Consider the following 23,796-nt stretch of genomic DNA (forward strand, 5'->3'; position numbering starts at 1 on the left):
TAAGTATACTACGTATACTAAGTTATACTAAGTGTAGTCACTATAATAAGCAACTATAGGATTCTATACTGTTTCCCCAAAAAGAAAAAAACAGGTTTACCCTCTTCAGTCAAGCTGGATCCACCCATCAGGACAACTTTTGCTGCATCTCTTCTAAACCTGTGGGTAACTGTTACAGGACAGGTGAGGGGCCCTTTTCTGATGCAGAGTTTGTATTGCGTCTTATTTTGTACTTTGTGCTGAAGACACTAGGTCCCTGTTCTATTGTTTACCTTGAATAATGAATATGGATTACTTGTGAGTGAGGTCTAGATTCAGCCGGGCCCAAAAGTTTCTTTGTCCTTAATTCTGAGTTATGAATATAGTCTATAATGTAGTTATGCAAGACATCTTTCCCTTCGATGATAGCTGGGCTCATAATGTGATGAAAATGTTGAAAATGGGTCACAGAGCTAAATTCAAAAACCCAAAGTTAAGGACAAATTGCATGGTGGTCACATTTCATGTGGCCTAAAGTGTTGTGAAACAAATGTCGACTTAATTTGTTTCTGTCTGACCTGCAAAGTAAAGGACTAAGTCCAATGGGGCAAGTTGCTCTTGAAGAATGAAATTGAGACAAAGGCCATTGTGAGTGCTGGGGGTTGTCAAAACTGCCGAGCATCATAACAATCTTAGGCTTTTTGTAGACGTGCGCTTTGATTCACAGTAGTGAAAAAACCAGAAGCGAGCTTAGATGCTGTTCAAAAGTCCCATCTTAAACATTATGTGGCCTCGCCGACAAAGAGCCAGACCAAGTATGTCACATGACTCTGTGGTATACGGTGAATATTTGATTTTATTCTCACCTTTGATTAAACAGAAATAGGCTAAACACAATGTGCATAAAGAAAAGTTTCACTGTTGGAAATCAATGTGATAGCTCTGTGTCATTGAGACTGAGAGCTGTGCGACAAAGTATAAATATATAGCACAAGTGTGTCCTTATGTTGGCAACCAGCAAGCACTACAAGGAAGGTAGTGACTCCAATAAAGCAATTATCTTTATGAATGTTTGTATATTATGTAAAAAAAAAATATTAGATACAAATGACAATGTATTCTAGTTGACTGCATTCCTGAGGATTTAGGTGCGTACGAATTTGAAGCAAACTAACGTTTGTGTTTGTCCCCGCCGTTTCCGAAGCTGTTGAAGGCCACCGTGCAGATATAGAATGGGGCCATGGTGGAGAAAACAGATGCTCTGCTATGCAACTTTATCTGATTCCGAATGAGTGTTTGAAGTCAAACAGCAGGTATAGGGATTCCAGTCTTTCTCACTTACCGTTTTCGCAGACCACAGTCTCTTCAAACTGCAGCAGGGTGGACTGACCATCAGCAGAAGTCTCCTCGGTGAAGGCTGGACAGTGTACAAAGCCAGGGCAGACAGTTACTCAGTTCTAAAAAATGTCATGATTTTGAATGAGGTTGCTATAATACAATTTCCTATCCATTTTGCCCTAGAAAATGAAAAAAAATGTCTATATTTTTATGTTTATACACTTAACATGATGTTGTAAATAAAATAAATAAACAAATTCAGCGAGTGATTTGTTTGTCTGTCTAGACTGGAAGCTTTAAGACAGGTAGACAGGAGTGCACCACATTATTAATTTCATCCTCCAAAATACAGAATGTTGCTATGGAATGCATGTATCTTACTGGTTGTTGCTCTATGTGATCTCACAGAAGATGACCACAAGCAGTGATGTAAAAGGAACCAGGTGACGCAGTAATCTGGAAAAGTTCTTTGCCATATTAGGATATATCTGAGGACAGTGTGTCCATCTCAAGCAGTAACAGCCCCCTCAGGAGTGGATCAATGAAAAGACCCCAGAAATAGTCCCCCCAACTCGAGGGAGGGGAAAATTGCAGGTCTGATTCCAGATGGAGTGCCCTGTGTGGAGAGGTGTGGTGCATACAGCTAGTCCTGTATCGAGAGGGATGTTGCTGTAGTATCATCACAATGGGAACAATGGACAGGAATTAGTAGCAGGCTGACCCATCATGATAGTACGGGCCGATGCACCACCCGTAAAAACACAGAGCAGACATTTACAAAAAATAAATAATTTATTTAAAAAGTTCATCAACCCAGGAGCCAGCACATTTACAGAACCACAGCAACACTTAACTGCCATCACATCTGCATATCATCCCAGGCTAATTAAACAGGTGTGGCTCGTAAGCCAATGTCTGGCTTCAACCCACAAACATTCCACGCACGCACACGGTGACACTTACTGCCTTCCAAAACTATGAAAATTATTGACAGAACAAATCTGTTATTGATGAAATGGTCAATGTACACAGCTGAGGATCCTCAAGACACATTTAAGCAAACATTTGTGTGCTGATTATACAAAAACTGGTGCAGTTCATTTCAGTGAAGTGGCGTCTTCTCCTTTATACTTATGCTTGACAGAGTAATGTTGATGGTGGTTTCTGTGTGACCGCACTGTTCATTTAATGATATGTCCAGCAGCTGCTGAAATGACCACTCAAATGACAAGGTCCACTTTGATAACCACTATGATTGCAACACATAAGGACAGGTGAAGTGTGACCTGCTGTAATGGCCATTACAATTACTCCAGTAATGGCCACTGTAATGACCAGTCGAGTCAATAACACTGACTCTTGTCAGGATTCATCCTCACCCACCACACAACATTTTTCATATTGTATTTGAAGTTACTCAGAATAAATGCTTTGGGAAAACTGTATGCTTTAAAGTTACACAATGCACAACTAGTAGTGTGGCATAGTGGTGAGGAGCAGGGGTTGTAACCAAAAGGTCGCTGGTTTGATCACCCACTTGGGCACTTATGTTGGGCCCTTGGGCAAGGTGCTTAACTTACAGTTGCCTCAGTAAATATCCAGCTGTATAAATTGTAACTGCTCTGGATATGAATGTCTGTTTAATGACAGAAACGTAATGTAACTAAAGTGATTTCTCATACTGAAAGAAAACATGACACCAACGTTCCAGAGTCTCAGAGCTGCTCACATAAGAGTCAACAACAGGGGGCGCTCATGTATAGAAGGCATCCACTTGTGTTCAGAGGGTAAAAAGGACAGCTGTATTAGTGTTCAGTCAACACAACCCATGGACGGTCCATGTCTTCACTGTTTGAAGACCAGAAATAATGCAATAATTTTGTTAAACTGTAATACTATAGACACAAATAATGAAAAGACAGCAGAGTGATAATACTAATAATCCATGGTTCAATAAAATGTGCATATAATATCTGCTTTGTACTGTTTAATATACAAAGACAGTAAAATCTATATAGCAAATGTGTTTGGCTGACAAAGCTGGCTTTCTGTTCACTTCTCAGTAGCCTTGGGATTGTAGAGATTTGCAATAGTTTACAGTAGTACTTTTGAATGTACGGTGCCTGTTCTAGTTCAAATACCCATCTACCTCCCCTAGGTGGCACTAGAGTATGCCAAAAAATGTCCAGGACCTTTTTTTGGCTGAGACAAAAATCTGGGCATTTTTTTTTATCGTTTCAAAGCAAACCATGTGACTTTAGATATAATTAAGGCTGGTTGTACCTCAACCCTGTCAATTAATTCCAACTGACCCACATTTTATGCTATGTAAATGCATCCAGTATAAAATTTCATGTAGCCATGCAGTGGTGTAATAGATGGTCTAACAAGTTTTAGACAGGCCTGGCGCTATGGGGGTGCTTAGGGGTGTATAGGGGTCCCCAGACAGATCTCATTGCACCTCCAGTTTTCTCCTTATATCCCAATGTCTACATAGTATTTATGACTTTTTGTGCACCCCTGTAGATTGCAATTGCACCCTCTGTGTTTTCTCCAGGTGCCGAGCCTTGGTTTAGAACATACATTCCCTGAATAGATTTGGCTTACCATGAATTTACCATGGAGTTTTTCAAAAGCCTTCAGATGAGTGTAGTGTGAAAAGCCTTATAACAAACCTGCACTCATCCCAGGATTCTGTGATTCTCAAAGCTGCAGTACTCTACTATCTGTTGATTCTGTCACTAGCCCTGTGTCAACCTCTCTCCCTTGCAGTGGTCACCTCAAAACCTTTCAAGATTGAAGTCTCATCAGCCTCTTAAGTCTTTTCACAAGGTTGAGAATTTGCTATTTGGAACAGGCAGTGAGTCAGGGTGGAATAATATGAATCGAACAATGGACATTAGGTTTGGATGATTGATTATTATCTTTAGGTTTGGGTATGATGTCATGGAGGAGGTAGAGCTCTGACAGGTGTGTGTGTGTGTGTGTGTGTGTGTGTGTGTGATCAAAGCACTCATCTTTGAAAGATGCAGTTGTTCAGAATCAATGCCTACTTCACTGGGAGCAATGTATGTCTCATCCATTGATGGCATATGTAACTCACCGGGAATGCAATAAACGGGAGGTTAGACAGTAGAGAAAAGAACAAATGTTATTGTAAAATGTAGCTTGCTGAAAGATGTACCTTCTGGAGAGGAGAAATATGATTAAATTTTAAATTCTGTAAGTAATATGTTGCATGAAGTATGTCATATCCAAAGCCTGCACAAACACACACACACGCACACACACACACACACACACACAGGTAGCTAAACCTAATGAAGTTGGGGTGAAGGCAATATATATGTATATATGAACTACAAACCAAGGCGTGGTTAAATTGCTTCACATCACATTGCCTTTAATTTCAAGAGTGATCTGGCTGAAGCTGTATCTCTGAAGAGCAGTTTGATGTGAAATTGCTCCAAACGTGCAGTAGAGGAAAGAAATGAGACACATTCATTTTAATTTGCTTTTCACTGGCAGAGAAGGCAGGGGTGGTGGTGGGAGGGGGGGAAGCTGGAACCAAAATCACAACCACTAACAAGTCACAGGCTGTTTTTCTTTTTAAATCCTGAATCGATACCACATCCATGCCGGGAAGAGACATTATGAAAATGTGTGATATTGGGTGCAATGCAGGTGTGAAAGTGGGATCTCATTAATAGTCCATTCAGGGTTGCACACATGCTCAAACAGGTAGCACACATTCAAACAGGCATGCAGACACACACACACATACACACAAAGGGGGGGATGAAAGACATAGAAAGACAGAAATATATATTTGGCTCCCAGCAAACACTGCTCTATCCTGGAGGATCCCTGTGGACACAGCAGAGACGGTGATTCCCAGAATCCCTCGTGCTCGGGTTCTCACAGCTCCATCCAATTATGTGTCCTGCGGCACACTTGGTACACGCAGTCCCCAGACAGGCGGACTTGTGTCCCATCCATCTTGCGTTCTCACCTTGTGCTTTTACAACACCATTTCCTCAGAGGCCAGGTGTGCTTCTAGCGTTCATTATCATGGCCACAGCTGGAGCAAAAACCAAACCAAAAATAACACAAAAAGGCCCCCACCCACACACACACTCACACATACAGATCCATAAATTCACACATGCTCCAGCATTCACACACAAACACTCAGCTGCACATGAAGACACACGCAAACACCCACAGCATACAGCACGCAGGTCCGATTACAACTACTTTGGCCGGGGCTTAAACCTTGGAGTTAGAACACTAGGGAGCTGAACATTAAGTGGTCTGGAATGGCTGTTCCTAATTTGAATTATTTAGAACACCTGTTCTTGTTCTAGAAGGGTGCGCTTAAACTTGAGGTTGGTGTAACAGCCATACACAACATCACACACACTCACAAAGAGATAAACTTTCTTATACATGCAAATACAGACACATGCTCAAACAAACACAAACAAATACACACACACACACACACACACACACACACACACACACACACACACACACACACACTCACAAAGAGATAAACTTTCTTATACATGCAAATACAGACACACGTGCTCAAACAAACACAAACAAATACGCAGACACACACACACACACACACACACACACACACAACACAATATGTAAACATACACACACACGTGCAGAGATAGAGAACTTCCCTGTAAACACACAGACACAGACAAAAATATGCAGGAGCAAACACACACACACACACACACACACACACACACACACACACACACACACACACACAGCTCGTACCCCTGCTTTGCCCTGCTTGCCCCGCTCGTCGCTGCTGTCCTGCACTCATCTTTGATGTCTCCAGACGCGAGTGCACCGGATGACGTCAATGGGCTTCAGAGGCTGTGGGGTCCGAGCACTGATGCGTGACACCGCCGAGGGCACCAATTAGCCGAAACGATTTCCTGCTCCCTGGCAAACGAAGTGACAGTGGGAGCGCGCGGGTTAGCCCGTGCCCTTCATCCGAGGCAGCGCCGATCAGAGCAGCTGGTCTTCCGTTAGCCGAGTCATACACACAGAGATTATGGGCAGGAGCCACCAAGTCACAGACTGGAGGAGGTTCTGCAGAAAACTTTTCTTTGCTTTGATCGACAGCTAAGGAAAATTGCAGCTTTGAGCTACTCTATTCAAGATGAGTCTTGATGGTTTCTAGAAGATGCGTTTCTTGCCTTTCTCTCCTCACGTTGCTAGTCTCAGGAGAACAATTGCATTTCTCTGAATCACTAGAAGGGGCCTTAAAAATCAAATTGTGTATGGATCCATCAGAGAAGTGAATAACAGCCTTTTGCATTCATACACATTATAATACTGGCAAACCATGACTCCACTGTGTTTGTGTGATTGAGATCCCTGTGCATCTTCTGTAGCTGCTCTGTGAAAACGCAAAAGCCAAGGCTACAATACTCTGCTGTGCTCCCAGAATGCTTTCAATTTTTGGTGAGAAAACAGGAATACCAATGAGAGATCATCTGCGAGGCTGGAAAAGAGTCCAACGTGATGGGCCAACTGGGAAAAGGAGGCCAGTTCACTTGAATTTAAAAACCAAATCATTTAAAAAGCTGAGCTACTTAAACCTGCCAATGTGTGGTCAGGACAAGTGAGTTCACATGGCACCAGAGCAACTCCACAATGAGATGAGTATCTTAAAACATCTGAAGTTAATTCTGTCTTGAATATCAAACTGCATTTCCATGTGAGGAGATGTGTGTGCCAGACTTGCTGTGTTCAGGTACATGTGTCTTGTGTCAACCACACAATAAAACAGTACAGATAAATATGTGTGAATCAGAGGGAGGGGTCTTGCTTGTGACACATACTTCCTTACCGTGATTAGAAATGCCTAGAACACCCCTGATGGAACACCCGCTATTTTTGATTTCACAGCCTTTGTGCATACATCACATCAGTTTACAGCAGTTGGTGACTTCATCAACCCCCAAGGGCATAAATTTGAGTTTGCCATTGGTGGTGGCACATTTCACCATTATCCTACAGGCCACCAATACACCCCTCCAAATATGATCAAAATCATGCACACGCGCGCGCACACACACACACACACGCGTGCACACACACTACCCACCACAATATCTCACAACTGGGTCTTTAACTCTTTAACTGTCCTAATCTCAAAGATTTTGTTACTTCATAATGTTAAGAAGCATGTAATGAAATCTCACCTGTGACCCTGGCCCTCTTGGTTCTCCTGTCCTGCACTGCCGGCACCTGGCTGAATTCCCAGAGCTGCCTAGTGCAACCATTAAAGTAAAATAGTATGAACTAGAGAATGCTGAATTTTGGTATGATAACTTCAGTAGAGCACCCCTCCTCCCAACCAAAATCTTCACCTATGGTCAACCCTGATGCACAGCTGGTAAGTGAGGCAACTCCTCCGTTAAACAAAGTTCATTATCACCTCCGTTAGTTGTCCTGCTGTTGTCCCTGACTCCATCTGGCTTGTACACTGACTGCTGTTTTGAATATTTTCTTAGGTTTTTTGGACTCAGAAATGTCCCAGAAGACTCCTTGGCGCAGTATAGCATTTCTGTAATGGCACAAAGGGATCTGGCACTGAGAGATGATACGTGTTAACATAAAACTTTGGTAAATTCACTGACAGAGGCCTGAAGTAATGTTTTTAATTAACTTGCTGGAAGAAGAATCCCTCAAATAGCGTCATGAATGGCCGCAATGAAATTTTCCTCCTTCTCCATATTGCTACAAGCCTCTTGACCGTATTGATTTTATGGCATGAATATTGAAATTGTGAGACCTCTGGGGCACCAGGAGTAGACAATGGAGTTGTCTGAAAGGCTGAGAAGTTGCCCTGTGATCGTATAAAGCGCCCCATGTTTCACTCCCACCAAAGCTGTGTCAGGCATTAAAACTGTTCAGCGCAGGCACTAACAACAGGCAATGTTGCCGTGGCACACTCCTTCATTGCAGAGTGCCTGATTAAATCAGTGAGCCTAATTTTCTCCCTCATCCCGCATGGCCATTATCTTTTCAGGCCCAGATTCTCCCATCTGTCTCTTACACCCTGCCTTTGCAAATTGGGGACTGCAATGCTCTGCTGCTACCCAGAATGCCGTGCAAGACTGTGGGTGCAAGGGATAACGGGTGCTTGGACGGATTCTTGGTAATATGGTCTCTGAAAGGGAAGCTGTCAGCGATCACCTGGTGCTCCTTCAGGAGAAATGATTTGAGTCTTTATCCAAGGTGACTGTGCTTGAAACTTTCAAATAAACCTTCACCATCAACTCACCTCGGCTCTCCCCTTTAACAGCGACGCTGGAGATTCGCCCCCTTTTGTAATGGGATTTTCTGATTTTGATCTATGGCATCTCTCAGGGTTTGCTGTTGAGACTGCCAGCATCCCCAGTCCCTCGTAACACTGTGAGATCAAGTCTCTCTCATCACATCCCCACATACCTTAGTGTGGCCATCAACAGAACTCACTTGTAGTTTGGCTCAGAGTTGGACTATGGGTGGGATTCAGGGTACTTTGGAACTCACCTCACCATCTTTGTATAAATTAACCTCATTTGTGGCATTTACCTCATGTATCATATTGTTGATTGTATTATTTGTGAGATGAGCATTATAACTTGCTTCTGTTATTTGCCGTCTCTCTTTAATTTTCAGCTACATACCTGAAAATAATGCTCCTAGCATTAGTTTGAGTGTTTTTCTTGAACATGAATACATGCACCATTTGTAACTGTTTGTAAATGTCACTACTTCCAAATGAGGCATCTTCAGTGTTCTTTCTAATGTTTCTCAGAAAGTGAAATTATTCACATTCTCTCAATCTGAGCTTGATTGTTCTGTGCAGAAAGCAACTTCCTGTACACAAAGCACTTCTAGCCAGAGCCATGTGATTCAATGTGACGTGAAGGAGAAGGTAATGGGTTTTGTCACTCTTGAAATACCTGTGAAAGTGTCATTATGACCTAGAAAGCTGCTGTAGGCAATGCAGAGCTGTAAGCCCTCTGAGGGCTAGAGACTACAAAAGCTTGTATCTTGGTGTCTAGGAAGGTACTGCCTTGTCCCTTGACACACACACACAATACCCAAACTCACCTCGGCAAGTTAGGATTGAGAGATATCTTCTGAGTGCCTCTCATGTTGTTTTTTGTGTTGTACTCTAAGAAACAGTAGTGAGTCACTCTATCGGTTGCTTACTCTCTGAGGTAGTGCTCTTCCCAGTAGGGACAGCACTGCCAGTGGGACACTGTAGACAGAGGGATAAATGCGTTGTCCATCAAAATGTATGCAAAACTGTAACTGGAGTACAATAATAAACAGGATTACTGATTACCTGTCAATATCTTAAATATATGCTTTGCACCAGTGAATCTTCCACTGACAACTTTTTTTCAATTGAGCACTGTGATGCACACATCAGTTCAAAATGTTATGAAAGCTCCCACAGTGAGCCAATTTAAAAAAAAAGTTTAGTCGTCGCTATCTGGAACTGTATAGCCTATGCTTAGAGTAGCCCACTGCTTGTACTCATTCTCATACAAGCTGAGTGCTGAAACAGCGGCGCGTGATACAGCGTCCCTTGGTGGTATGCAGATAGTGATGCCACCACGACAACAGCCTCCAAATCACAGGAGAGAGAGGTTTCACAAGAGGAATTCTCTTGTTGCTAAACACGTTTCTTCCCCATTGTGCAAAACACAGTTTCAGAGAACTTTTGGGTGCTCATACATTTCTTTCACAACTAAATAAAAATGTACTCACAGACAAAAGAGACTACTCAAATCAGATTCTTTCACATGTGAACAGCATCCTTTCTTGAAAAAAAAAAAAAACCCTAGGGAACTATCTCAGTCATATTCAGCTCTGTGAGGTTAAAAAAACCGTTAATATATTTTAACTCCTAGTCTTGACAAAGGCAATGCCCACATGCGTTGGTATTAACCGGTAGTGTTTAGTGTTTAGTGTACGAAAAGATGTTTGCGGATAAAAGCGCAGTTTGAGCGCTTATTAGAAGCGGAGGAACAGTGCAGGCTCCCTACACCTGTTTACGCATACTCTCTTTGCTCGACATTTTCAAAGTAATTCCAGAGTGCGTGCCGCCGGTGCATCTGTGCGGAAACAGTAATTGTCTTAATGCACGACTAATACGAAAGTGGCACGCGGTTCAATATGCTGCTCTTAGGAAATAATTTATAATGAGTACAGACTGCAAGTCTAATCAGATAGCCCATTAGCGCTCTGCCTACAGGGGGCAGTTCGGTACACCAGAACACAAACTAATCAGTCTGAAATTGCAACGATCTCACGTCAACGGCAGGGGCGTTTGTACAAATGTAACCCCAGTTTACAACTATCAGAGTTTACACGGTTATTAAAAAATACCACCATTATTGTTCCATGGCGCAAAATCCATGTTCATGATGAGAGTGAATGGGGTATGAGAACAAGAGCGAGAATCAGTGAGAAGTACAGGGGCTCTGAAAATAGCAGCAAGAGGGCCTTGCTTTGAGTTTGTGGTGTCTTGTAATATTAAGTCGATGTTTTCATTCAGAGAACTCCTTACGGGCAGTTGGGGCGGCAGTGTAGCATAGTGGTTAAGGAGCAGGACTCGTAACCGAAAGGTTGCCGGTTCAATCCCCGCTAGGACACTGCTGCTGTACCCTTGGGCAAGGTACTTAACCCACAGTTGCCTCAGTAAATATCCGGCTGTATAAATGGATAACACTGTAAATAACTATAACCTATGTAAGTCGCTTTGGATAAAAGCGTCTGCCAAAATGAATAAATGTAAATGTTTAAGAAGACCTATTTAGTTTAGCTCTTGACTGTGTCTTGCCGGCTGTTGAATGCTGAATAAACACCTGCCTGGAGGCTGTGATTTGCATCTTTCTGTTCCCCATGTCCCGTCAATCCAGAGGAATCAAGCAGTGAGCATCACAACGCTGAATTTTAACATTGCACTTAAATGCACGGTAAAAAGTATTTTTTGCCTTGCTATTAGCCCATGCGCGTTTGGCATAATTCCATATTTACCTACTTTACTTTGTTGTTAAAAACTGGATTTCTTGCTTGTGTTCAGAAGCATACCATTGCCTCTGTGGTAGGATTCCCCTTAAGGCGACCCATTAAGACGGAATGGAGTTTTCAGGAACATATTGTTTAAGAAAAGCGGGATTGCCTATACATGCAGTCAATGCATTTTTAACAGAGTGATAATTATTTCCAAAAGGCATAAGGTCAAAGTTAATTTTACAGTTAAGAGTGAGCTGAACAAATTGATTAATTGAGTCCTCAGATTATTTTATGGTGAAGTGAAATGATTCTCAATTTAATATAACCTTTAAAGAACGTTTACAGTTTCCCCCCATATTATCATTTAAGATTTTATATCATATCATGTTTTTTTTTATTATTAGACGTATTCATTTAAGGACATAAAGTATAATCGCGGACCTTGCAGCTGAACCGTACACTGACAATGTCTAGGAAATAAACATCAATACGTTCCAGCTAAACCTCTATTAAAGAAGTAAACCAAATAATAAGCAGCCTACTCAGTTTAAGACACAGAACTCCCACTTCCAATTCAGAACAGTCCCGAATTCCCCATATGTTTTCCCGAAGAAGCCATGCAAGACCGAGGATTAATTGATTTTTAGGGCTCCAGAAAACTAATTTCATTCGCATGTGAAAACTGATTTCAGCAGATACTCCGAACTATAACGGAAATGATTTCGATTTTAAAATCGAGGGGTTTGAATTATGCCTGATGGTTGGTCAAGTCATGTGGGGATGATGTCAAAACCTGAAGCTCACTGTAACTGTGGTAACAGGAACAAATAAAGCGGCAATGCAGCGCATCGCAGTGAGCAACGCCGTCGAAACATCTGCAGCAACCGTGCGACAAAGCTCTCGGCGACAATAATGAACGCCTTAATCATTTAGAGCGTGCACGTGCAACCGTGCACTGACAATTTGCACGAGTTTCGCGTTCTACCCCAAATGGTATCGCCCTCAGATCGCGGAACCCCGTTCTAAGTCAGTTTTAGCGTGTCTCGGTTCTCGTCTTGAGAGGTATAGCTTTGCAATTTGGGTGCACTTGTAGAGAGGCTGTTTGTAGGCGTACTGGCAAGGGACCGAACTCGACACGCTCTCTGTTTTGATAGAGGTCTTTATTTCGTCCAAGTCACATTTTGCATCTGTGGTTCGCTTCAGCAGCCATGGATGGAGTCAGCACCAACAGAACCATGTCCTACAGTCGATGGAGTTATGACAGGTAGGAAGGAGTTATGACGTTTTATTCATTGTTAAGATCTCATGCTTGTCAGCTACGTCGAGAAGACAACTCCTACTCGTTTCTACGGCTTCTTTCGTTTCCACCACTTCTTACTGATTTCAAAATTAGGAAGAATTTGACAAATTGGTCATTTCTGTGCGTTTAAAGTGCCAAGTTCACTGCGTTTAATTCAAGTCTGAGGGTCAGGTGTCAGGTGAGAACAATTTTAGTTGAAATGTCGATGTTATGTTTGTCCGAACATAAACCTGCTTGAATATTCTGATGCCGAAGAGCAGCATGCTTGTTTGTAACTTACAGGTTTGAGTCGATGAGTAATGTGTCATACACACAGAAAACTGGTCACAGCTGTGAAAACTACACTAACTAAAGGTATACCCACTTGAACTACACACACGAAAAAATACTTACAACTATCCGTTAACCAACTAAGCGATGACATTTAAACAGAGAAGCAGCGCAAACATTCACTTTAGTTCGGTTTCCCTCTTTCCCGGCACCTGAGAATGAACGGCTATGTGAACAGAATGTTCTTCTATGGGCTTGTTGTACATATCAGCACTTTAAATAAATGCCATCTGTTGTGAGATGTCCTAGCAACTGATCTTTTGCACAGACAGCTTTTTATTCCAAGAAACGGCATCTTATTTCTGCCCTCTTTTTCAGAATACTTTGGTAACTTGCGCGCAAGAGTTATTATTTTATAAGACCAACCATTGAAAATTGCAGTCAGTTTCGGGCAGATTAATACTGTGCGCCTGCTGTTCACAAGCTAATAGAAGCAGGCACCTTTAGCATGGTGATGCAGTGTGTAGTGTATCAGTCCTGCTTGAGTCTCAGCGTCTGGTTGCTGCATGCTCCCCATGGGCATTTTTTTCCTACCCCTATAACTGAAACCCTTGGAAAAGATATACAACTGCTGGGTAAGGCACAACATGCCCAGTATTGCAATGCTGTCCCCACCCCCACCACCACCACGTATCAAAACTAGCAAGGCTGTAGAGTGCGCAGTGTGCTTGCTTTTATCTGGAGTCTATAGACCTCATTGTGCGATTGGTATTCAGTATACACTGTAAGCCCAATGATCCTGAGGGACTGCAGCAAGTTCAGTGGGTTTGTACTGTGTAACAATGGGATGGGGGTTGCTACGATGCTGTCCGATAGGCAGCAATAGACAATGGCACTTTTTCCACATCATTAGTAGGTTCGTAGCTGGTTTGTAAATACTGACGTGACATATGCATGTACCGTGTAAGATGCGTGTTGTTCCAGGAGTGTGTTGCCAGCAGATGATCCATGGCAGCGGACTGTGTTAGGGTCGTGCTAATGCAGTGGAGTTCAGAGGCATGAGTGAGCTCGCGATCAACCACTGCAGAAGGTGACATTACCCCTAGGGCCAGAACAAGAGCATGATTAGCTCTCTAGACTGGGGACCTTGGTGTGTAGTGCAGCGAGCCATTCAGATCTTTTGTACTGTGTAGAGACTGGTGGTTCAGCCCCCCCTCCAAAAAAAAAAAAATCCCATGTTGGTGTAGTGACATGGACGACTGACACCTATTAGTCAACCGAAACTGCAGTGGGAGTTTAGAGGGGGAAGAATGTACCAAAGTTTAAAAACATGTGTGAGCATCTGAACACCCCCCTACAGAATGTGACATCACATCATCTGCTAAAACCAAAGCGGCAAGAGTATGATGGGTTCCCAGTGTGGTAGGCAGTCGCTGCGATTCGAAACCCACAGCAGACCCAACCCACTTGCAGTAACCACACAAAACCACAGTCACAGAGCAAATTAAATATCGCCTCTCCCCGGCTGGTGCACATAAACGCTACTCGAGAGGGTTTGATGTATTCACATTTTCATAAATACTCTAAACCAAAGGGGGACACAGATGATTAATTTTGTCTCGGTGCTGCAATGCACGTCTGTTGCCTTTTCAAGCTTCTCACCGGAGTGGCGTTTGACTCCAAAAGGTGATTAATAACCTCATCCAAACTTACAATTTTCCCTCTGGCCGACTGGCTGGCTCATTACAGAAAGCCTTGCTGGCGATGGACCCGGTTTCGAAGGTAGTCTTGATCGGAATGAGCGCATGGAGTAGGGCATGTGAACAGGATGTGCAATTCGTTCTCATGGCCCGAGATTCGGATTGCACCCGCATTGTGTTCAGTCAACACCCCTGGCTTACTGAAAGCACGGCACTAAAACGGAGAAAGCAAGGTGTTCAGGGGAGATATAATTAAAAACCCATTCATGCTCAGAGCCTCTCAAATAACATAATCATATCTCAAGCACTCAGTGTTGCAAAAAGTAATATTCAATTCCAGGTGCCCCTCCCCAGAAAACTCAAATGACGCTAGTCATAGCCTGCCGGTAATATTTCCATGGTTAAGGAAGAATCCAGAGAGAAACAATTCATTCATGCGAATTTTAGGCGAGAAGAATGGCATAAAAATCACTTTTCATGCTTTTAAATGGGGTAAACATTAAGCATCACTGAATTATCCCAAACGTCCTTTGTGCTTTGGATTGGTTGTACAAAATATAATACCCAAAGGCAAGTAAAATACCAAATAATCCTACTCTGTCAACCAAATTCTGAACTGACTCAGCTTCATTGTATGCGTTTTATGTAAGTATGTGACCCAGAAAATGACAAAATACTACATACAGAAATCATAAGCAAGAAAAAGCAAATCTTTTTGAGTATACATAGTGAAAATGTTAAACCTGTTTTATGGGTTACTGATTTACCCTTCGTCTTTTCCATTTCTGTAATCAGTCAAAACTGACTCCTCTGAACAATAGTTTGTGTGTTTGTAGTGTGTGAAAACAGCGTGGCACCACAGACCAGTTTTGTCAGACTTAACATGCAGTTATGCAATCCGGGCCATGTCCTTGTCCTCAGTGATTTACACTGCATTAGGTAATTACGCAGAAGATGAAATAGATAATACATGGGTGTTAATGCATCTACATGCCTCCCTTAGGTAATGTCATTAGACAGGGGAGGCTTTAAATAGCGCTTCAGTGCTGATGACACTCAGTTTTATTTCTCTCCTGTTTTTTTTTTTTTTTTATGTGCCCGTCTCCCTCATTGTTTAGCAGTCTAGACAACATCAGGCCCTGGATGTTGTCCCGTTCCCTCATGCTTAATGGTAAATAAATAGGTGATGCTTTTTGGATCACAGCATTCACGATACGCAGAGTTTCCGTACTTAAGTCTTGTCATTATTTTATTTCAGTGCATATCACCTCATTGTCATGCCTTTTGATAAAAAATGTAGGCGTTATTGTGAATACTGAGAAAAATTGACAGCTAAATTTTTTTTTCTTTGTTTTCCATCACAGAAACCTGGCAGTAATCAAATTAATACTTGATGACTCTTCCGTCTTGGATCTCATCTGATCTTTTTTTGTTTAAGGCCTTGATTTTTGTCACTTCATTCTCTGTGGTCTGGCTGAATCTCGATCACAACTCGTTCTCAATTCAGCTGCTTGCCTTCTGTCCATGGTTAGGTTTTAGGATAGCATCTGAGCCCATTTTACCTGAACTGCTAGTGCACACAGCTGATTTCAAAATTAATTTCATAATTCTCTTCTAAACATTTGGAATTATTCGGCTGAGCCACATCCTACTTGATGGATGAAAGACTCAGGTGCCAGGCTGCCATATCTCTAGAACATTTTGCCAAAATCAATCAGAGGCTGAGACGTAATAGGTATTTTAATCCTGTGTCAAGACCCATCTTTAAGGTATAGCTTTGCACTCTTGCAGGCGTTTGTAAATTGCATTGTGGTGCTGCAGGAGACTAAAGGCTTCCTATAAATCTGTTTCTGTTGCATTGCATTTAAGCAGGGCTGGCTGCAGACAGGGCATACATGCACATGATTCTTTTGCATATGTGGAAAAGTCATTTCTTCCTCTGGCCAAAAGTTTTTAGATCTCATTCAGATCATTTCTAAATCTCTCACGGAGCCCCTGGTAATCTCGATGCAAGGCAATTAACTGTGACGATCAGTAATCAATCAGAACAATTAAAGGAGTACTAGAGTGACGCAGTGAAAGAGAGAGGCTCATTTTTGACTGCTGTATTAGTGTGGCAACCACCTGTAATAAGTGAGTAGTTTAAATATTGACAGCTGGTTGCTGTTCAGACTGAGAGAACTCACCGTCAGAGGTTTGTTAGAGGTTCTGTTTTAACCTTTACCGACAGTCATATATTGATTACAAAGGAGGTTATTGAGAGGCTTCTAATTTAGAAAACCAATATGCCGCATGTGGCAAAGCTGAGACCCTTGTAACGTGTCTCTCACGGGAGGCACACACACAGCATCCCACAATTTATCGTTGACTCACAGATATTCCTCCCTGTAGGCTAATTTATACATCACCTCAATTAACCATATTCTCACTGACCTGCAAGGGAAGAACATTCTTTGGGTCAAGGTTTATGAGTGATTCATGTATTTAATTCAAACCATTCTAATTATATAATATGAACTCTCACACCCATGAGCTAACTGAACACGTTTTAATAAGCAGATGAGTTACGGCATTCGAAAATAGAATTGCTTGATTCGATGGAGTTTTTGTCCTCATTGGTCATATTTAAGCTCGAGTCTGTGAAGTGTGAGTCTCTGATAGCAGTTGATTCAGTATTTCTTTGAATACCTGTGCAAGCAAGCTGTCAAAATGTGAAATGTATCATCTATACAGAAAGACAGCTTTTTGCTGTTATTCCAGTTTGTTTGAATAACACTGACTGCCATGCACAGTAAAAACCCCCAGGATAAGCGGCATTTTTAGAGTGTTTGCAGGGCTTATATCGGAAGGAAATGGGTAGCAGTTATTTGGTTTAGATTACAAAGTCTTAATTTGAAAACATTTATGGAAAAGAGTTGTTCAGAGAACTCAGTGCTGTAACTTTTGCAGCTTGTACAGCTTGTATGGCTCTCTGATCTGCCAAGCAGGTCACCCAAGACAAACACATGTTTCTGCTGTATCTCAGGTAGCACTGTACCATATGTGAGTCATGCGCTTGCCATATGGCTACCTGTGGCGCTCTCCCTTTGAAGAACATGGTGGCATTTGTTCAAATTCAGTAAGGAACATTGATGTGACATCAAAGAGTCAAGTCCCAGTGTAACACCTTGAATATTTGGTGTGGCTTGGGTGAGGGTTACATGCACCTTTCTTCCTGCATCAAGCTTATCACAGCAAACACATGCCCACTGTGTGAGTTTTTTTGTGTCACTGCATATCACATTCTTAACTTCAGCCATTGTATTCACAGACACACTGAGTGTGATGGTGGTAACTTTGATGCTTAGACCCAAAAGTCTCACACTTTGGAACGTGGTCTTTGTTTTCCTTCCTCATTTAACTTGCCTAGGTTTGAAAATAGGATTTAAGACCTGACACAAAACTGGCACTGGCCACTAGAATTAGAACCAGAATTATACAACATGAGCTCTCCTTGTATATACCAGTCCTTGCCCCCTGCCTCATATCTTGCCAGGATGGCAGCGCAAATACATTGTATATCTCTGTACTCCTGTCCTTGGAGAACATCGGAGCTCAGGGGATCCTTTAAAAAGACCCATGTTCGCTGTTTGTCCTCTTTTCATTGAAATCTTCATTCTGGTATATAAAAGTGGTCTGAAAAGTCCTACGTATTGCACTCAGAAGGAAGCGTCCTCCAGTTGCGGGCATTACACTGACCTGCCACTTGAAAGGGGCTGAGATGATTCCTCAGATAACATAGAGTGTACCTATGACTGTCTATACTGCTTTGAAAAGCACATCCTGCCTCTGTTGTTTTACGAGTTGATTCACTGGCACTCTGAATGCAAACCAGCTCCTCTCAGTCCTATTTCTCAGTGATTTAGCAATTTTTGGTATTGATGTAATTCAGTGCTGCCTGAAAATACCGTGCAATTTGAGTTTTACTGACTGGTTTTATCCCAAGTCGTCGGGCTTTGAATATAAAAATTGGTTTTGACAAAATAATTTTGAAGAAATCCATCCAAATAGAGAGTAGAGATAAATAGAGCAACCTGAGCTGAATACAGTGTGTATACTGGACATGAGAAGAAATGTGATTGTGCATATGCATTTTTAGCTTATGTGTATGGATTTTGGATATTGATTAAATGTTTTATCCATAAGTCTGACTGATTGATCAGCCATGGCTCACAATGATACGCTTGATTGATTGTTGTATAGGCACTGCATCACCTCACTGCTCAGAGAAGTGGTTTGACACAAGTGATGAGGTTATTAATCCTGTTGAATGTCAAACCTGATGAAAATCAAGAAGACATTGGTCCATCGTTTTTTGTTGGCAAGAGATTAATCTAATTTTGGGCATTCTTTTGTGTTTGTTCAGTTTTTGCCTCTAGAAAGGTCAGGATCCCTGTAGTGTAAAACCTCAAAAACTGAAAAAACATTTAACCTTTCCAGGATAAACCGTAATAAAATGTTCTGAGGAACTAATGACATTAGTCATACCAAAAGTGTTCAACGCAATGTCTCGGCCAGAGCCGGGTGTTCTAATATCCTAAAACATACAGACATGTTCAAACATAAAGCCATGAATGTAGTACAGTGTAAGACAATGTAGCGTGTGTGTGTGTGTATGTGTCCATTTTCCCTCCTTCAGGCGAGAGTGACAGCAGTTCCACAATGACTCTGTTCAGTGGGTGGACTGACTCAGTGGCTCCCAGTAGCGAATGGTCTCTCTCGCTTTGCCGTCACCAAATCCTGGAGCCTCCCCCAGGGCAGGGACGGCTCTCTAGCCCCTGAGTGACACCCAGCCAGCCCACTGCTGAGTCACCAGCTACATGTTGCTGTGGTTACAGCACAGAAAAAAAGCCACCCTTACCATCCTGCAAATATCCTGTGTCAGCCTGGATAACATTCACGTGTATGGGTCTTCTGCCCCGGCCTGGCATTGGTGCTGAGGTTATTCTTTACCTTACCTGAAATATCACTGTATCCTCATGTGTATTAAAAGCAATGGATGTACACTTGGTGATACAAAGACCACATTCACTTTAATAATGTTAGCCTCCTTTTCAGAGTTGTGATGGTAAGCCCTTATGTGTTTTCCATATATCATTGAATGTTAATGTTAAAAATATCAATGCCTTCAATAAATGTGAGTGGTAAAGGTCAAGTTTGTATTTGCTTGGGATTTTTTGTCACAAGACACTGACATGATTCAGCATAACAAACTCATTCCCCATTTGACAAAAAGCAGTTTGATTTCTAAGCTTATCTGAACTTCTAATTGAGGCAGTTCTGATATGATCTTCCAAGGTCAGCTGTCCCAAGTGTGTCCAGTACATTCTGTGATCTATAAACAATAGCTGGGTGGAATAAACTAACAGCTTATGACAGCTAATGACACGCACCTGGGAGCTGGCAGGTTTCTCCTGTGCGGGAGTACGCCAGCCAGGGCCAGGGCCATGGAGGTACTTAAGGGTAGGTACTAAAGGACAGACCTCAGTGCACCCCCAGTTGTCTCCTTATATCCAGATGTCTACATAGTATTTATTTCTTTTTTTAAGACAATGACATTTTGTGCCCCCCCCCCCCCCCCCCCCAATTGATTGCAAGTGCACCCCTTTGTATTTTCTCCGGGTGCCGAGCCTGACGCCAACAGCACAATAATTCAGAAGCCTCCTGTTTCTGTATTTTTTTTTTTTGTCAGCAATGCAGTCACAGCTGCAGCCATTGCAAGCTCACATGCTCTTCTGAATACTCCTACAGTTGCATCCTCCCTGGCCTGGTCTGTGAGAAAGTGAAGGCTGTGGAATTGCAGGTCAGTGAAAGCCACAGTTCAGTGCATTGTAATGAGTAATGTGGAAATGGGAAGTGAGCGGGATTTAAAAAAAAAAAAAAATTTACAGGAGGGAAATATAAATAAGCACCTCCTGTTAATCCATTAAAGGAAGTTAGTGATAATCACTGATAATTTCACATTGTAACACTATTGTCCTTCTGGATGTGCGTGTTTTACGCACCGGTTTTGCTGAAGTGGAATACATGTCATGGGAACAGAAATCCCCAGGGGAACTGGTGTGGAATGTGACATGTGCAGCTTGTTTAGACAAGGTTGTTTAGCTGAGCTCATCAGCAGGGATTAGGGGATGTTTTGTTTGCGCGACCCAAGTAGCACCGTGAGTACCCAATCAACACTCTCTCTCACTCTTCACAAAGCTGGTATAAGTCTACCAAAGCCATCCTGAAGCGTGATATCTCTTTCCCATCTTAATTGGGAGCCTCTCTGATAAAATACTTGGATGTTGGCCAAGTGTATTCTTGGTAAAGGAAGCAGTTTGTTTTCTTCTTCCTTGATATTAGGCTGTGCATCCATTTTAAGGTGGTTGTTCTGTATCCCTGTCCCTTCACCAAGCAGTTAGAACAAGATGCCTCACCCCTGGGACAGTGTAAGGCCTGTGCAGCCGCTGCAGGGAATTAGTCACAGTTTCTCATCAGACAGCCGCGGAAGAGGAGACACTTTTTCCAATGAACATATATCTGTGAGGACAGAATCAGTTGCTGTCACTGTGAGATGGAGACAGAATGATTTTTTTTTTTAAATTGGTGAAGCTACCTTAGAGAAATTAGCTGTAGCTTAGATTAACTTTTTTGGTTGAATTAGAAATTTGCAGCGTTATTTAACTCTTTATATAAATGTATTATTAAAATGTAAGATGTGACATATGGTCCTGTACTGTATGTTTCGGAGGGTGGTAATCACTGAGGAAGCCCTCAACAGTGGCATTGTGTATAGATTAGTGGGCATTCTGACAGAGAGCAGCACAGTAGTGTGGTCACAGCTTTTGACATCATTTTCAATAGACAGGTTTGTGCTCAACAGGCAAAAGTAGCTACAGGTGGTGAAAAATGCCCTACCATGGGACATCTTGAGTGACTTAGTTGGTGAGCTACTCATCTAGACTGTGGGATGAGTCCTATGGCCTAGGTTCAATTTCCAGCTGTGTCATCAACCGACGAAAACTGTGAGCCGGCAGCAGGATGAAGCAAGGGGTAAGAATGGGTATATCAGCTAGTGATGGGAATAATGGCTCTTTGAAGGGAGCCGGATCTTATGGCTCCATTCCTTTCTGAGAGCCGTTCAAAAGAACGGCTCATCATTCTTTTTTTCTTTTTTTTTTTAGGGGGCAGGGGCTACTTGGTTTATCTGTGAAATACCCCCATATAATGGTATAGTATGATAGGGTAAGATTTGGATCAGATTCAAACTTAGACATCTATAAAAAAAATATAAATAAAAAATATAAAAAAAATCTATAATTTCTTTTCACGTGTGGACTATAGCATAATGCTTTAGCAGCACTAAATTACTCGTATTGCCAGACCTAATGTTAATGATCTGCATTGTAAACATTACACAAGGTGACGGCATATCCCTCTGTTTTGTCAGTGGATTTACTACTTTGAATTTACCCTCTGTATGAAATGTGTTATGTAAATAAAGTTGCCTTGCTTGAATGCAATTCATGCAACACATAATATTAGAAAGCTTTTTATCGGCACAGTACTGGGGCAGGCAGTGAAATTTGGGCACAATGATGAAAAGAATGACTCTTAAGTACGACTCGGATCCCTTCGTTCCTACCAAAGAGCCATTGAAAAGACTCGGATCGGTTGTGAACGTAACATCACTAATATCAGCAGGGTCTCCTTGTCTCGATATGCTTGTGTACCCTCTGAGTCATCTGGCTCGTGTGAGTTGCTTGGATGATGTCAGCAGAGTAGTGCTTACTCTTCAGTTGAAATCCACTTCACTGTGGTGCACCATGGGACACCGTGGGTTTGAAAAACAGCTGCTGGCTGCATGCAAAAGTATCAGAGGATTGAATTCAGCTCACTTAAGCTCTCCTGCACATCTGCAAAGGTTGTCTCAGTGAGGTGAGCCTAACATGTTTTTAGTCAGTCACCTTTGGAAGTGGCAGCATATCACATAATTATACTGCATGCATCGTTTTTTCTGTAAAGCAGATTACAGCTGATGTGTTGCATCAAACAATGACTTATAAGCAGTGAAAACGAATTATGTACTGTCGATATCCCAAGGATGAGATTGACAGGTATATGCCTAGACAGCATGCAGCAAGTTCAGTAGGTACAAATTTAATATAATCAGAATGTAATAGTTGTGACTGACATGGTATAGTAGTGCTTATATATGGTTCATAGTCCACCAAGGGAATTGCACCTGGCCACGGGCTCATGCTGGTGACCCCGAATTTGGGAATCATAAACAGGGTAAATAAAAGAGGAGATGGGGTGGAGGAGGGATGCCATGTGCAGCTGACATTGTCTAGCTGACAGCTAGTTGTCAGAGGGGATTGTCTGAAAACTCTCATCCTAAATCTTTTTTGCAACTTCAAATCTTCATCTCTTGGAGTCCATGTAGAGTTTATGTGATTATTTAAAGCATATCCCTGCCACACACATGCATGAGACCAAGAACCTCACTATTTCAGGCAAAACAATTCACAAACAATTGTGAAGAAGGAAGAGCTGTCTAACAGCTCTGAAAAGGCAAAACGGTGTCCTCCGACATGAATGCTTGCCTCCTCAGACGTATCAACCCCATTACGTAATTGAGCCTCAAATCAAATTTTCCTGCTGTGGTGCGATTAATGTTTTTAAACTGTGGGTGCAGCCAGGAGCCCCCGGGCAGTGATTTGGATACACTGAGTGTAATCCCCATATTAAATCTCTTGTCGGGTGGAGTAGGTGTTGACTGATGTTGTTGGTGAATGAATGACTTGTTATGGTGATCCGTGTAACTGTAAATGGTCAAGAAGATGGAGGAAAAGACAAGATCCCTGATGGGACCGCGTTTTAATTAAAGCTGTGATAGTTTATAATATAGTAAGGTATTTGATGCAGTTAATCAAAGCCCTTCCAGGAGTTGAGTCCTTGGTAAAATTGGACTCATTGCTTTTGTCACAGAGCAGGCAGTCCAATCTACCACTGCTCCTTGATTGATACGCAAAAGGAATTGTTTTTTGTTATTATTATTCTGGTCTTTTAATAAGCATCAAAAAGCCTTTTGAAAGGCCCATCTGATGGAAAAAAAGCTTCCAG

The 23,796-nt window shown here is 42.1% G+C and overlaps 1 protein-coding gene across 1 annotated transcript in view; it reads left to right on the forward strand.

Annotated features, from left to right (window-relative positions):
• The first annotated feature begins 12,416 nt into the window (after positions 1-12,416).
• Positions 12,417-23,796, forward strand: part of LOC118788532 (tubby protein-like) — a 74,475-nt gene continuing 63,095 nt past the window's right edge. The window contains exon 1 of the mRNA XM_036544557.1: positions 12,417-12,643. Coding sequence (XP_036400450.1) covers positions 12,588-12,643 — 56 coding nt within the window. The 5' untranslated portion in view covers positions 12,417-12,587. The remainder of the gene's footprint in view (positions 12,644-23,796) is intronic.

Source organism: Megalops cyprinoides, chromosome 13, assembly GCF_013368585.1.
Source record: "Megalops cyprinoides isolate fMegCyp1 chromosome 13, fMegCyp1.pri, whole genome shotgun sequence".
Taxonomy (NCBI): domain Eukaryota; kingdom Metazoa; phylum Chordata; class Actinopteri; order Elopiformes; family Megalopidae; genus Megalops; species Megalops cyprinoides.